At 33.0% G+C, this 14,782-nt stretch overlaps 1 protein-coding gene across 3 annotated transcripts in view; it reads left to right on the top strand.

The window, feature by feature from the left end:
- The window catches only part of VPS13A (vacuolar protein sorting 13 homolog A), a 282,284-nt gene that overhangs the window by 246,565 nt on the left and 20,937 nt on the right, over positions 1-14,782 (top strand). The window contains exons 68-69 of one of the 3 annotated variants that reach the window (XM_061425581.1): positions 2,138-2,252; positions 4,690-5,177. In XM_061425581.1, coding sequence (XP_061281565.1) covers positions 2,138-2,252; positions 4,690-4,761 — 187 coding nt within the window. In that variant the 3' untranslated portion in view covers positions 4,762-5,177. Of the gene's footprint in view, positions 1-2,137; positions 2,253-2,436; positions 5,178-14,782 lie in introns of those variants that run through there. The other 2 variants (XM_061425582.1, XM_061425580.1) reach the window with 2 other exon arrangements.

Here is a 14,782-nt window from a genome sequence, read left to right on the forward strand (position 1 = left end):
TCGCTCAGTCGTGTCCAACTCTTTGCGACCCCGTGCACTATATACAGTCCATGGAATTCTCCAGGCCAGAATACTGGAGTGGGTAGCCTATCCCTTTTCCAGGGGATCTTCCCAACCCAGCGATGGAACCCAGGTCTCCTGCATTGTAGGTGGATTCTTCACCAGCTGAACCACCAGGGAAGCCCATGAATACTGGAATGGGTAACCTATCCCTTTTCCAGAGGATCGTCCCAACCCAGAAATCGAACTGGGGTCTCCTGCTTTACAGGCGGATTCTTTACCATCTGAGATACGAAGGAAGCCAAGGGGTAGGGAAGGGAGGGATAAATTGGAAGATTGGGTTTGACATATACACACTATTATATATAAAATAGATAATAGTAAGGACCTACTATATAGCACAGGGAACTCTACTCAGTACTCTGTAACGGCCTATATGGAGAAAGAATCTAAAAAAGAATGGATGTAGGTGTATGTGTAAATGATTCACTTTGCTGTACACCTGAAACTAACACAACTGTGTAAATCATCTGTATTCTAATAGAAATTAATTCTAAGTAAAATGTCCTTCTTTGTGTCTAACAGGAATTTTTTAAGTCTAATTGTTTCTGATTTAGTAGAGCCATTTCTTTTTTTTTGTCTCCTAGTAGAGCCATTTCAGCTCTCTTTTGGTTATTATTTACATTGTATATGTTTTTCCATCCTTTTACTTTAAATTTATGTGTGTCTTTGACTCTAAAATGAGCCTCTTATGGGCAGCATATAATTGGATCACATTTTTTATCCATTCTGCCAGTTTTTGCTTTTACCTGGAGAATTGATCCATATGTATATGTTTATACTATGGATTCATTCAGTTCAGTTCAGTTCAGTCGCTCAGTCGTGTCCGACTCTTTGCAACCTCATGAATCAATTGCAGCACGCCAGGCCTCCCTGTCCATCGCCAACTCTCGGAGTTCACTCAAACTCACGTCCATCGACTTGGTGATGCCATCCAGCCATCTCATCCTCTGTTGTCCCCTTCTCCTTCTGACCCCAATCCCTCCCAGCATCAGGGGCTTTTCCAATGAGTCAACTCTTCGCATGAGGTGGCCAAAGTATTGGAGTTTCAGCTTCAACATCAGTCCTTCCAATGAACACCCAGGACTGATCTCCTTTAAGGTGGACTGGTTGGATCTCCTTGCAGTCCAAGGGACTCTCAAGATTCTTCTCCAACACCACAGTTCAAAAGCATCAATTCTTCAGCGCTCAGCTTTCTTCACAGTCCAACTCTCACATCCATACATGACTACTGGATACATTACATGCTCTTAATATTTATTGAATGGGTGAATATTTGTTGAATGCATGAATGATCAAATAAGTGAGTCAATCTCATGTAGGTCCATACAGTCAAAAATATTAGCATATTACCAAATTCAGCAATGTGTGTGTTTCAAACAGTACATATCAAGCCTCAGAAAGGAATGTGAAGGTATTTGAACATTAGGAAATCATGTAATGTGACTTAAAACATGAATAGATCGAAGGAGATAAACTGTAGAATTACAGCAATGACCTGGGGAAAATTCTCTATTTAAAATCCATTGCTCATTCAAGATTTCAGTAACAGTGGCCAAAAACAAACTGTTAGTGAACTAAAAGTAGAAATTAACTTACTTGGCTTCACAAGAAGTGCCTTAAAAAAAAAAGTTGCTGATATCTATACTTCATGAAGAACTCTTAGAAGCTTTCTTTTTAAAGGTTAGAAACAAGAGAAGGGTGCTTGAATGCCATCTTTAGCATTGTGTTGGAGAAGCTAATAATGCAATATAGTAGTGCAATATAGTAGGAAATAGGAAAAGCAAAAGAAATTAAAAGTCTTAAATCGGAAGAGAAAAAGCAGTACTCATATGCTGATTCTCTGATTCTTGTCTACAAAGAAAATCCATTAGAATCTATAAAAAAAACTTCTTTACAGTTCTACATTTTTCTAGAAAACTTACACTGTTTGTGTCAGAAGACAGGTTTTAAAACGGAGAAGTGAGGTAATAGTCTCATTTTGTCCAAAAGATCTTTTTAGTATTAACAGTTACATTTTAAAGTATACTAGGAGTTTTTGAGTAATTTTAAAGTCAAGTTATACATTTTCCTCTAGAGCTACAGAGACCTCTGATGAAGTGGAGAGTCTGCGACCCCCTAGATTCTTTAATGAAGATGGAGTTATCAGACCTTACAGATTGAGGGATGGTACTGGAAATCAAATGTTACAGGTGGGTGAAGAAATAACTTATTAATTAAAATTAATTTAGTCATCTTTTTTTAGGTAGCTATATATTGCTTTAAATATGTATTAGGATATTTGGGCTTTTATACTTCTGCTTAATTTAATTTAAAGTTTCTTAAATTTACTTAGGTTTTAAATGTGCTATAAGATTTTTTTTTTCTTTTTTACAGGCATCAAAAAGTTTGATATGAAAACAGTTAATGCATGACTTTGCAAGTGAAAGCCAACAATAGATTTTAGTCTTAAAATTTACAAACTACATAACAGCTGTTTCAGTATTTTGAATGCAAAGAAAAGCTTTTATATTGGTAACATTTTGTATAGAATTTTTAGCAGATCTGATCTTTTTATAGGATATTCTTAGTCCTGTACTGGATTTGCTAGATTTGTTGAAAGCCATTGTGCCTTATGTTCCTTCATAGTTGATAGTGTTTATTTACTCAGTTAGACCATTTCTGTTTAGGGTACTTCCTTCAAACCATTAATATTCCAGATATAATCCTCCTGTCCAGTTAGACAATATATGGAAAAAAATCATGACTACTGCTATTGTGAATTCTTGGGTTCTCCTTTTCTTTTGAAGTTGTTTAAATGGCCATGACTCTTCTTCGTGCTCTGTGTTAAAACCCTGTGAAATTAATAAGCAATTCACATGAAAACCAGCATCTTTTAGTAAGGAAATTTAGCTTTTGGAGCAATAGTAAGTTTGAAGGTGGAGTATTTTATCTGTTTATATAGCTTTTACTTTGTAAATTGGACCTTTTAAAATCTGGATTATGCTGTAGATAACATTCACAAGAGGATATACCAATTTAAAGTCATTTCTGTGGTTTAGATATGGAATCGTAAATTAAATGATTTATTTTAAAACAAGGAGTCATTCTGTTTTACAGACTTGAAAATATTCATAGTAACAATACATTGTGGGGAGATACAGTCTTTCCTCTATAGCTTTGATATTTTAAATATTACTATGTTTAAAGTGATAAGGGTAAAGATTTCAAATTTTAATATTTTACCCACTACATGCCCAGTATATAATTTTGCATTAAATGTGCTTCCATAAACTATAAGCAATGGGTTAATATATGACATTTAGTTATGTGGTTTTACATTGTGTTTACATTGTGTTAAAATGCTTTTAAAGCATCAAAATAATTGCATGTTGGGATAAAACTGGCAATCTACTGAGAGAGCATGTTCTAAATAGCATGTTGACAGACTCTATAAGGACAGTATATCATTCCTTGGAAATGTAGAAATCCCCCATAGTTAGACAATTGAAACATACATACCTATTCAGTACCTGCCTTCCCTTATTAGAACATAATTAACATATTATTAATTCATTTTACTATACTGAATAGTTAATATTCAGTGAAGAGAATTTAGAGTGGTGAAGAAAGTTTAGACATACATCCTCATTATTAGGGAACAGATGACAAGGAAGCCATGAGATACCAAAAGTTTCTCAGGGTTGATTTCTTGATTTCAGTAATAAGTAAGTTTGTCCTACACTTTTTTCCATTGATTGTTTTTGAAAGCTTTAAAGTTTGGGATTTAAGGCCATGACTATTGACTGTATTTTTAAACATGCCTATTATTTTCAGAGGGGCAGTCTTAGTATTAATTGCTGAAAGAGCTGTTTAAATGACTAAAAATTCACAATCCTTGTCAGCCATTACTTATTTTTCAGCAAGTGCAATAAGCATTGTATTAGTCTGAATACCTATAGGAATTCACCAGATGTTTTAGGATGTTGTGTTTGGCATTATTCCCTCACAGGTGTAAGAAGTGGGTTGTTGCTTTAGTGGTAACAGTGATTTTTGAATTAAAACTTTACTATTAGCAAACACTAAAATATATAAATACCAGTACTGTTGCAAAGAAGTTGGTGACACACAATCAGTATTTCAAATCTCATCTACCTCAATTTAACCTAAGTGATTTAATAACAATGCCCTTAGAAAATATTTAGTACTTTCAGATGTTTGTCCTTTTATTTTCTAACTTTCTAAAAAGGGTGCTCTGTTTTTACTAAATTATATGTGCCTATGTTTGATAACTAAATATGAGATACACTCTGATTGTATATCTTTCTGTCTAGAAAGTGAAACATTATTATAGTACTTCCTAGTAGTCTATTAAAGTTGCCTACTAGAGAAAGAAAATATTTCTAACACAGTCATGGAATAATTTACTGATATCATCAAGTTATTTTATACATTAAATGTGCCAACCAGTGGAGTTTAGTTAAATCTATTAGATTATGAAATATAATATCCATAATTACTACCCCACTTAGAGCTGAAGTCTTCAAAATTATTGACTTCTTGACCATTTCATAATTGTACATGTTTTCCAAGCAGTTTGCCATACTTAACTAACCTTTGTGCTTCTTTTTTTCTTTACCATGCTTACAGAAAATTCAGGTCTACAGGGAGTGGATTGTGACTCACAGTAGAAGTAGTGATGATAATGATGACGATGATTAGATTCTGAAATGTTAAAATCTATATGTTCTTTGACATTTTATTTGGGATGTTTCATTTAACATGTTTTGTATGATTACTACCATAATACCTGTATGTCCATTTTTAGAGAGATAAAAGTATTTTTTCCTTTTAAAATGTTTTTCTGTTTTCACAAACAAAAATTACTGCATTAAACACAAAGAAATATATTTTACAGCCAAAGTAGGGCATGCCATATATGACAGCATTTGCTTGTATGTATTTTATAGCTTTGCAATAACAGTTTGTCTTTAAGATTTAAAGTTAGACAATTTTTTTTAATGTTCATTAGTTTCATTTTAAATTATCTGCTTATTTGTTAGCAAAATGCTGTTTTTAATGTTCTCTGTAGATTTTCTGGGCTGTATTATAATGTCATTGAGTTTTGAAAAAAAGAATAGTAGCCAGTCAATAATTTATACTTATTCAGCATTTCAGAAGTATTTTGTCAAATTTCTTTTAATAATAATAAACTTCTGTAACTTGAAGCAATACAAATTTGTTGTTCTATTCCAAAATCTAATAGGTTTAACTACTATTATAAGAAACATTCATGATTTGTTTTAAGGTTATACAGTGAAATAATTTATAGTCTGAGAGTGAAAAATATGTTGTTTGGTTCTCCTTATAATTTCATTTTATTATGTATAGGTTTTGTGAAACTGAAAAAAGTTGGTTTTACAGTCATTATATTTTAACTTACATATCCATGTGCTATATTCTTATTGTAAAATGTTATGAATTAACTCAGGACATTAGAAGAATTTTTATAGTAAGCATAGATATGTTTTTCTTTTGGGTAATATTGGAAAAATGTCATAATCTATGTTTCTGAAAGATCTATAAGGAAATCTGTTTTATGTTTTTTGTGCCGAAGGCTTTCTTTTTAATATCAACCTAGATGAAAATTTCTGTTCTATCTTTCTGTTATACCAGATGTACTTAAAAAGCACATCGTTCTAATGTATATCTGTCATTGTATATCTGTCTAGAAAGTAGCACATTATTATAATGCTTCCTAGTTTTTAATATTCATTAAATAACAGTATTTAATGTACATCAGTTAATGACTGTTGATAGTATGATGTATAATCGCTTATGACTGCTCTGCATTTGGATCAAGAGGAACATTTACTTTATGTTAAGCATTTTGCTTATAATAAACGTATCAGATTGTAGTAGATAATTGCCATAATTGTTCAGCTTTTGGTTTATTCAGCCAATAATTAATTGAATCTCTTCTGATTCTTAGGTTTATCAAGATTTTATCTCTATAAATTATTATTCCCTATTCTTAGGAAATGGCTATTTCAAATTTTTAATACTGAGGTTACCAAAAAAAGAAGCTAAAAATTTAGCTCTTGAAATTGTACCTGCCTAGCATTGACTCAAATTAAGTAGAAATCAAGGTTATGTATGCTAGGACTAAGAAATATGTGACTGTCAAAGAATTTACTTACTGTTTTCCTCAAAATATTATATTCTTATCTTTTAAAATAAGTAAATAAATTAAAACACTGACCATTAAAGTAGTCACTACTGGAATCAGAGACAATTTGTATTTGTCAGCATCCACTGCTTTCTTACCCTTGGTCAAAATCAAAGCCTGCTGCTTCTCCTGGAAGCTGAGAGAGTCTGTTGTTATGTATGGTGTGTGCCTGAGGAAGGAAGGGTCTGCTAATTTCTTTGTTGACTTCTTAGATCGCGGCTTTGCTAATAATATGAGGCCTTTCTAAAGGGGAGAATGCTAAACTGCCTATTTGCAAGACATTTACAACTGAGTTTCCTTTGATTGGTCTGTGACACTTAATTCTGTGTTACAGATTTCATAAAGGTCCATAAGAATTTATCTGGAGAAAGTTCTGGATATTTTAGCAGTGCCTTACCATATTAATGAAAACTGGAGGTAGAATTACATTTATTTAAGATTTCCTGAATAGTAAAGAGATTTAAAATAATATTTTAAATTAACTTGTACATTTTGTTCATGTGGCCTTAGGGATTCATCCTTAAGGTTTTAGCCCTTGAAAGTGACATATATTCTTTTAACAGTATAATTGCCCTTGTTCTGTTTCTGTTTTCTTGTCCCAGTGAAATAATCTTTTCAAACTTCTCTGCTGACAGGTATTAATTATTTTTCTAGTTTTAAAAATACATTTATTGTTACTTTTATTTGAGAAAAACTCAAGACTGAGGATTGCTGTATGGTTTCTTGATGGAGATATAGGACTTTGACAAAAATATCTTCTTATTCCTCATCAAATATATAGAAAATGAGTTCAATTTTGGGATTTTAAATAAAATGAGCAGTTATTTTGTTGATTAGTGGCTTTATAATTAATTAGAACTTTAAAACTGAGAGTTTCCATCTAATAAAGTCTAGTTAGAAAGCTGAGTTTGAAAGATTGACTATGTAATACCATACCTTTCCATATCCTTTAACTTTATTTATATTTTAAATTTCTGTGCAGTCATTGCTTATGTATAGAACAGGAGTTGGAGGGTTCTTCTGTCTTCTTCCTGAAGGGAATAATCATTCATTCTCTATTTCCTTGGTGTCTACTTGACATTTGAATAGCATAGTGAAAACTGACAGGAAGAGAAATTTATAAAAATCCTGAATTTGTGAATACCTATTACCATGGATAAATAATCTGATTATAAGAACCTGTAAATGAAATTATTTAGTGTTCACATTGGTATAGATATAACAAATGAAGTCCAAAATAATATTACTGACTTTGAATATTCCTTATTTAAAAAGGAAGTTGAAATTTTCAGTTTGCTCCTGTTTTTAAAATGATCAGAATTTTATAAATTTTACCTTCTGAAATTGTTCAAAATACATATATCATTGTGCAGTGTTGAGTGTTGACTTTAAGGTCACATTATGAAAATTTACAGATGGAGCCATGTTAGATCTGTGACTAGGACATCAAAGTGCAACATGAAATATGAGCTGCTGTATTTTATGTCCCAAAGTCATGTACACTGTCATGTACACTGTCAAATGATGACTGCTGTAATAGCTGCTGTAGTACTTTGTCTGATTTACATCCTATGGTGAAATTTTGTGTTATACTCTCCTGTAGTGATGGGAGGAGGACCAGAAACAACCATCCCAACTGTTGTTGATTATTTTTCTACTGTACCTTCAAGCCTCAGCTTTTTGTTTTACAGGTCTCCTTGCATATTAATAGTTTATTATAAAAGTCCAAAATATTAAAGATCCTGTAGGGTCTAAACAAGATGCACAGATTGTTCATTTAGGTCAAATAATAATTATGATGGATATGTAAAAAGAATGTTAGTTTTATTTATTATTCTATCCCTACACCTTTGAAATAAATGGAGATCAATTAAAATGTATAGGTCATTAATTTAATTTTTAATTTCAGTGGATGAATATACAGATTTATGAAGTGCAGTGAGTACAAAGCATACTATACAAAACATTATAGAAAGTCCTGAATCAAAGAAGAATGAAATACATTATTTCAAGTAACAGAGACCATGATGGGGGAGCTAATTAGAAAAATTTATAATGGTCATATGTAGACATTTATGACATGGTCTGTCTTAATGTGATAAACCATTTTTATGTCTATATTTATCTCTCAATCAGTATGATAAATTTAACAGTTTATTTCATATCAACCAATATATAGGAATAGTGTACCTCCAAGTATCAGCTTTAAAAGTTTAATAATTTTGTAAAACTGGTTTTTAATGTACCCCTCTTCATTGCATATATATACTCTATACAGTGAAATGGTAACAGATATCTACTAAGTGTGCATTATGCTATTTATCTGAATCTTAGAGATCCTTAATTATTTGAGCATTTATAATATAGTCATTTTGTTTTTATCACCAGATAATCAGGATAGTATATATAATTCTTAATTGGGAATGCTGTGGTTTTCTACTATAAGTTATCATTTATGAATAACTTGTTACATATATTATGTCTACAAAGATTTTTCTAATGTATTCAGTAGAACTTGGAGTTTCTTTGAATTAAAAGAATTTATAGAGACTCACACTCCCTGGAAAAAGGTAATTCCCTTTTGTGAATCACTAATTTACATTGGTTCTCAATCTACAATTTCAGTATTTTATAGAAGATGTGAAATTTTTCAAAAACTAGATTATTTCTTCATTGTTAAAGTAATATATGCTCAGTAAAGAAAAATAGGAATAGAAAAGAAAAAATTACCCTATCTCCCCACTATTTATTATAGTGAATTTCACTTTAAATTTTTATATATTAGTTATGATTCAAATATATAAATTTCTGTTACATATTTTTATTTTATTGTAAATTTTTATAAATTGAATCACTTTTTTAAGAATTATTTTTAATTTCTAAAGATAAAAAAAGTGATTCATTCCATCCCCAATGTAGGAAACCTGGTCTTTATTTCTACAATACATTATAGCCAGCAGAACTTTTCTATATTTTTATAGCTGATGTAGCAGATTTTTCTTTTTGTTTATTGATAATCTCATAGATTATTTTATATTTTTTGTTGTTTTTTTTGAAGCTTTTTCTTTTTCATTGAAAATATTTTTACCTTTTGACTCTGCCTTTTAAAAAAAATTATCCCTTAAATAAATCTTCTTCTCTGAAAATTCAATTATGTATTTACATGTATATATGATCCTTATGATTTTCATTATGTATGAATATTGACAGCTATGTTGTCCCATGGAGTTACTAATTTTCAACCATTTCAGACATTTAAAAATTTTTTCTATGTTGTCTTTGAATCTCTTTTATCTCTTATAAAGATATCATAGTTGCCATTATATAAGTTGTTGTAGAAGGGAGGCTGTTTTTGTTTGTTGTATATTTCTTTTCTTTCAGAAATTACAGATGTTTATAAGTAGCTACAAACACTGCCTTAATAGCAATTGGAAGACAACTGCCTTCAGCTGATGTGGTCTTTCCCTTTACTTCGGGAGGAGAATTACAACTGATCTGGAAAAAAGGGCTTATCGTAGGCAGTCAGATACCAGAGTAGTGCTGAACATTCTTCCTGACTTCATCTGAAATTTTGAGTAAGTGGACAAGAACTAGGAGATAAAGGACCATTGGATCTTACGCTTCATTTTTAACTCTTCCTCTCCAGAATCTTATTTCTGAATGGGATGAGAAAACTGAAGAGAGCCAAATTCTGTTCTCAAGGCAAATTAAAGTTAGCATCTCAGATAAGGCAGAACCCCTGAAAAGATGATGACCTGTCCATTTGGATACAGTCCTCATATTTCATTTGTTAGTTGATAGAACTCTCTTGGAGAGTCTTTGACACATCATTTTTGAAAGCTTATTCTTTTGAACATTTAATAGTGAACCCCACTAACATATTTTTGGCTAGTGGAGTAACTCACCCCACTTAGAACATTCCAGAATTACATGAAAATATTGTGTGAATAGGACTTTGAAATTACGTCTTTTTCTGGAGGTGATGGTTTCACTGAGGGGAGGTTCCAGTTTCCTTATTCCAGTGTACAATGAATTTTTAGATTATTTTTTAATCCAATAATTGAAATGAGGCTAATTTGATTACTAAATCATTTTCAAAAGTTTGTCATCATTTCATCCCATAAATTAAAATAACTTATCAGTATAGCAATTTGTATTTGTGTGGGCTTGACAGTTTGCAAAGCTATTTAACATACATGATCATTCAGTCTTCACAAGCTAGGAAAACAGCTCAGCTTGCTGAAGTGATATGTGCTAAATCACTCATCCCATAAATTTATAAATATATTAAGGAAGGATAAATATTATTAAAATAGGAAATGTAGCACATTTAACTTTAAAAGAAATAGAAGTGTTATGCTTAAATAGGTTCAACTTGAGTCTTGTTTTTGCTTACCAAGGGTATGCAAATAGAGTTAAATTTCTACATTAAGTCCTAGTTGAAAAGGTTGCTGCTGCTGCTAAGTCACTTCAGTCATGTCCGACTCTGTGCGACCCCATGGACTGCAGCCTACCAGGCTTCTCCGTCCATAGGATTCTCCAGGCAAGAACACTGGAGTGGGTTGCCATTTCCTCCTCCAATGCATGAAAGTGGAAAATGAAAGTGAAGTCTCTCAGTCGTGTCTGACTTTTGGCAACCCCATGGACTGCAGCCTACCAGGCTCCTCCATCCATGGGATTTTCCGGGCAACAGTACTGGAGTGGGGTGCCATTCTTAGTCGTATTATCTTCCAAACAGATAATTATCCCTGGGTATTATTTGAAATTGAAGCATTATAAGAGGCATGACACAGCTTGTGGACTATCTGAGTCCATATTTCAATGAGCTGTTAAAATGGGATCCTACTGCATCTACTGGAATACATGCAGTTCTTCTATGTGAACACATTTTTGTAGTAAAAATACTTGGAGGTGCAGTAGTACAATATGGCTCAGTGCCTGGATTCTGGAACTATGTAAACCTGAATTCAGTACCGGTCTTTTGTTTTTACTAGCTTTATAGTCTTTTATTCTAATCTGATCTTATATTCTAGACTATAAAATGGAGATCATTGTACTAACAGTACCTGGGTACATAATACCTTGATGGTATTGCTAGGATTAAAAGTTAGGTCATGTATATGATTATTAGTACAGTCTCTAATAGGAACTCATTGTTATATTTTCATTATTCTAGATGAATAATAATTTTATGCTAGTTCTTGGTCATCATTTTTCCTCATTTGTCTCCTCTTGGCCAAAATTATCACTAAATTTTGCCCTTTTTTTCTTTTAAGGTTAATAGAATAGTTAGAATGTAGTGACAATTTCCACACATTAATTGTATGGAAACAATAAAACCTCAGTAATTTGGACTGATCTGATTATTTTAATATTTTGAAAGGTTACTGTTTTCAAGTTTATATAGTGTCATGGGTCAGTAAATGTTTATATAGTGTCATGAGTCAATAAATGTTGTTCAGTAGAGGTTCTGCTGGAAATGCATTAGAAAAACTTTTGTAACTATCCACTTACACAAGCCACTTTGTCTGGCTATACTTCTAGATTGCATTAGGTCTGTTGATTAATAGTCTTCTGTTCTCAGTGCACATAATCATGAGCTATTTCTGTCCTTTCTCCAGACTGTTTTAGTTGAACCAGTAGGTAACAATTCACATTTCTTAAGATAATACTTTCTTCTGTTTGAAAAGTCAACTGTTATGCTCAGCTGTGTAAGGTGTTAGCATGGTTTATACTTTGGCTGACAGTCAAAATACCCTGTTTGCATGGGAGGAGACAAAGATACCGGGGGAGTGGATTAAACAAAGCCTAAGCCTCTTGAGAAATTTGTATGCAGGTCAGGAAACAACAGTTAGAACCGGACATGGAACAACAGACTGGTTCCAAATAGGAAAAGGAGTACGTCAAGGCTGTGTATTGTCACCCTGTTTATTTAACTTATATGCAGAGTACATTATGAGAAATGCTGGACTGGAAGAAGCACAAGCTGGAATCAAGATTGCCGGGAGAAATATCAATAACCTCAGATATGCAGATGACACCACCCTTATGGAAGAAAGTGAAGAGGAACTAAAAAGCCTCTTGATGAAGGTGAAAGAGGAGAGTGAAAAAGTTGGCTTAAAGCTCAACATTCAGAAAATGAAGATCATGGCATCCAGTCCCATCACTTCATGGGAAGTAGATGGGGAAACAGTGGAAACAGTGTCAGACTTTATTTTGGGGGGCTCTAAAATCACTGCAGATGGTGACTGCAGCCATGAAATTAAAAGACGCTTACTCCTTCGAAGAAAAGTTATGACCAACCTAGATAGCATATTGAAAAGCAGAGACATTACTTTGCCAACAAAGGTCTGTCTAGTCAAGGCTGTGGTTTTTCCTGTGGTCATGTATGGATGTGAGAGTTGGACTGTGAAGAAGGCTGAGCACTGAAGAATTGATGCTTTTGAACTGTGGTGTTGGAGAAGACTCTTGAGAGTCCCTTGGACTGCAAGGAGATCCAACCAGTCCATTCTGAAGGAGATCAGCCCTGGAATTTCTTTGGCGAGAATGATATTAAAGCTGAAACTCCAGTACTTTGGCCACCTCATGCGAAGAGCTGACTCATTGGAACAGACTGTGATGCTGGGAGGGATTGGGGGCGGGAGGAGAAGGGGACGACAGAGGATGAGATGGTTGGATGGCATCACTGACTCAATGGACGTGAGTCTGAGTGAACTCCAGGAGTTGGTGATGGACAGGGAGGCCTGGCGTGCTGCAAGTCATGGGGTCGCAAAGAGTCGGACACGACTGAGTGACTGAACTGAACTGAACTGAATCCTCTTCAGATTTGATGACACAGTCAATGAGATTTAGTTAAAAAAAATTGCCTCACACAATAAGCTAAATATCTCTTCACTTGTGTTTATATCTATTCTATTTTATATATGTATGTATGTATGAAATCACTGAGCTTTCAGGTAATGAATGTCTACTATATTTGCCCATGAAGCTTAGTTGAATACCGTGTTCTTCCTGGCTGTAGTCCTCATATCTCTTACACTTGAAGTGAATTGATAAATCCTTTTTTATCCCTAAGTTTTATCATATTACTCTAAGGAAATTATACTTATTGACTTTCTCAGTAGATGATGAGTAAGTAGATGAACAAGTCATCTTGAACAAGTAGATGATTTGTTCATCTACTTATTTACTTCTTAAATAATTGAGAAATGGCAGCATTTAGCATTTTAATTTTATGTTTACTTCCCTGAATTTTGTCATTTTTAAAGTAAACTTAATTTTTTTAGTACAATCTGTTCATAAACCTTTCACTTTTCCCCCTATTATCTCCTAACCAAATTAGCCAATCTGTAAAACCATTTATTGGTTATCCAGTAGATTTTCTTGCTCAATAGCATTTTATCTTTTTTTCATCTAGATAAATTTCATTTTCCTTTTACCACTCATGTGAAGTGAAAGTCACTCAGTTGTGTCTGACTCTTTGCAACCCCATGGACTATAGAGTCCATGGAATTCTCTAGGCCAGAATACTGGAGTGGGTAGCCTTTCCCTTCTCCAGAGGATCTTCCCAACCCAGGGATCGAACCCAGGTCTCCCACATTGCAAGTGAATTCTTTACCAGCTGAGCCACAAGGAAATCTCAAGAACACTGAAATGGGTAGCCTGTCCCTTCTCCAGCGGATCTTCCCTACCCAGGAATCCAACCAGGGTCTCCTGCATTGCAGGCGGATTCTTCACCAACTGAGCTATCTTAATATATGTATATATTATATAATATATGAACTATATATATTATATATATATAATATGAGCTACCTTAATATATGTAATATATGTATCTTAATATATACCTCTATGAAACTCCTCTTCTTAAAAAGTCAGGTAGTAATCAGATTTTGGTTTTGTTTTTTGCTTAACTGTATTCCTATCTTTACCTAATTTTCTTAAATATATTTAGACTGAATATTATCACCTTGTATTTGGGATTTAAAGCCTTCCATGTTAATGAGTTGTTCCTATCATCTGCCTTTTCATATTTTGCTTTTTTCTTTCAGAAATGTTTTTGTTATAGAACTCTGCTACTTCATAGCATTTGGATGGTTTGAAAGTATTAGCTGTGTTTTCTATATTACTGTAGTTGTTAGGTATGTTCTTTTTCTAAAGTACTGGAACTTATCTGGCAGGAAATACAGATTTAGTAGAGAATAACTGATACAACTGCCTATCCAGTTCCTACTTTTTGTGTGTTTCTAATGTATAGTCAATTTGGTTTGGATTTTTTTATATCTAGCAAACTAAGGTTTACATACACATCTTTTCTATTGTAAAAGGAACCCTTACCAATAACCATACATTTTAATTGTTACCTGCAGGTTCTGACAATTATATACAACAAATGCAGTTTCCTTAGTGTTTCTGTTTATTTCGTTAAGAAAATACTTAAATGATGATGGATAATTCATATATTCTATTAATGAGTAAGGCAAAAAATCCTTTTCTTTTAACACTATAGCA

This window comes from Bos javanicus, chromosome 8 (genome assembly GCF_032452875.1).
Source record: "Bos javanicus breed banteng chromosome 8, ARS-OSU_banteng_1.0, whole genome shotgun sequence".
Lineage (NCBI taxonomy): Eukaryota > Metazoa > Chordata > Mammalia > Artiodactyla > Bovidae > Bos > Bos javanicus.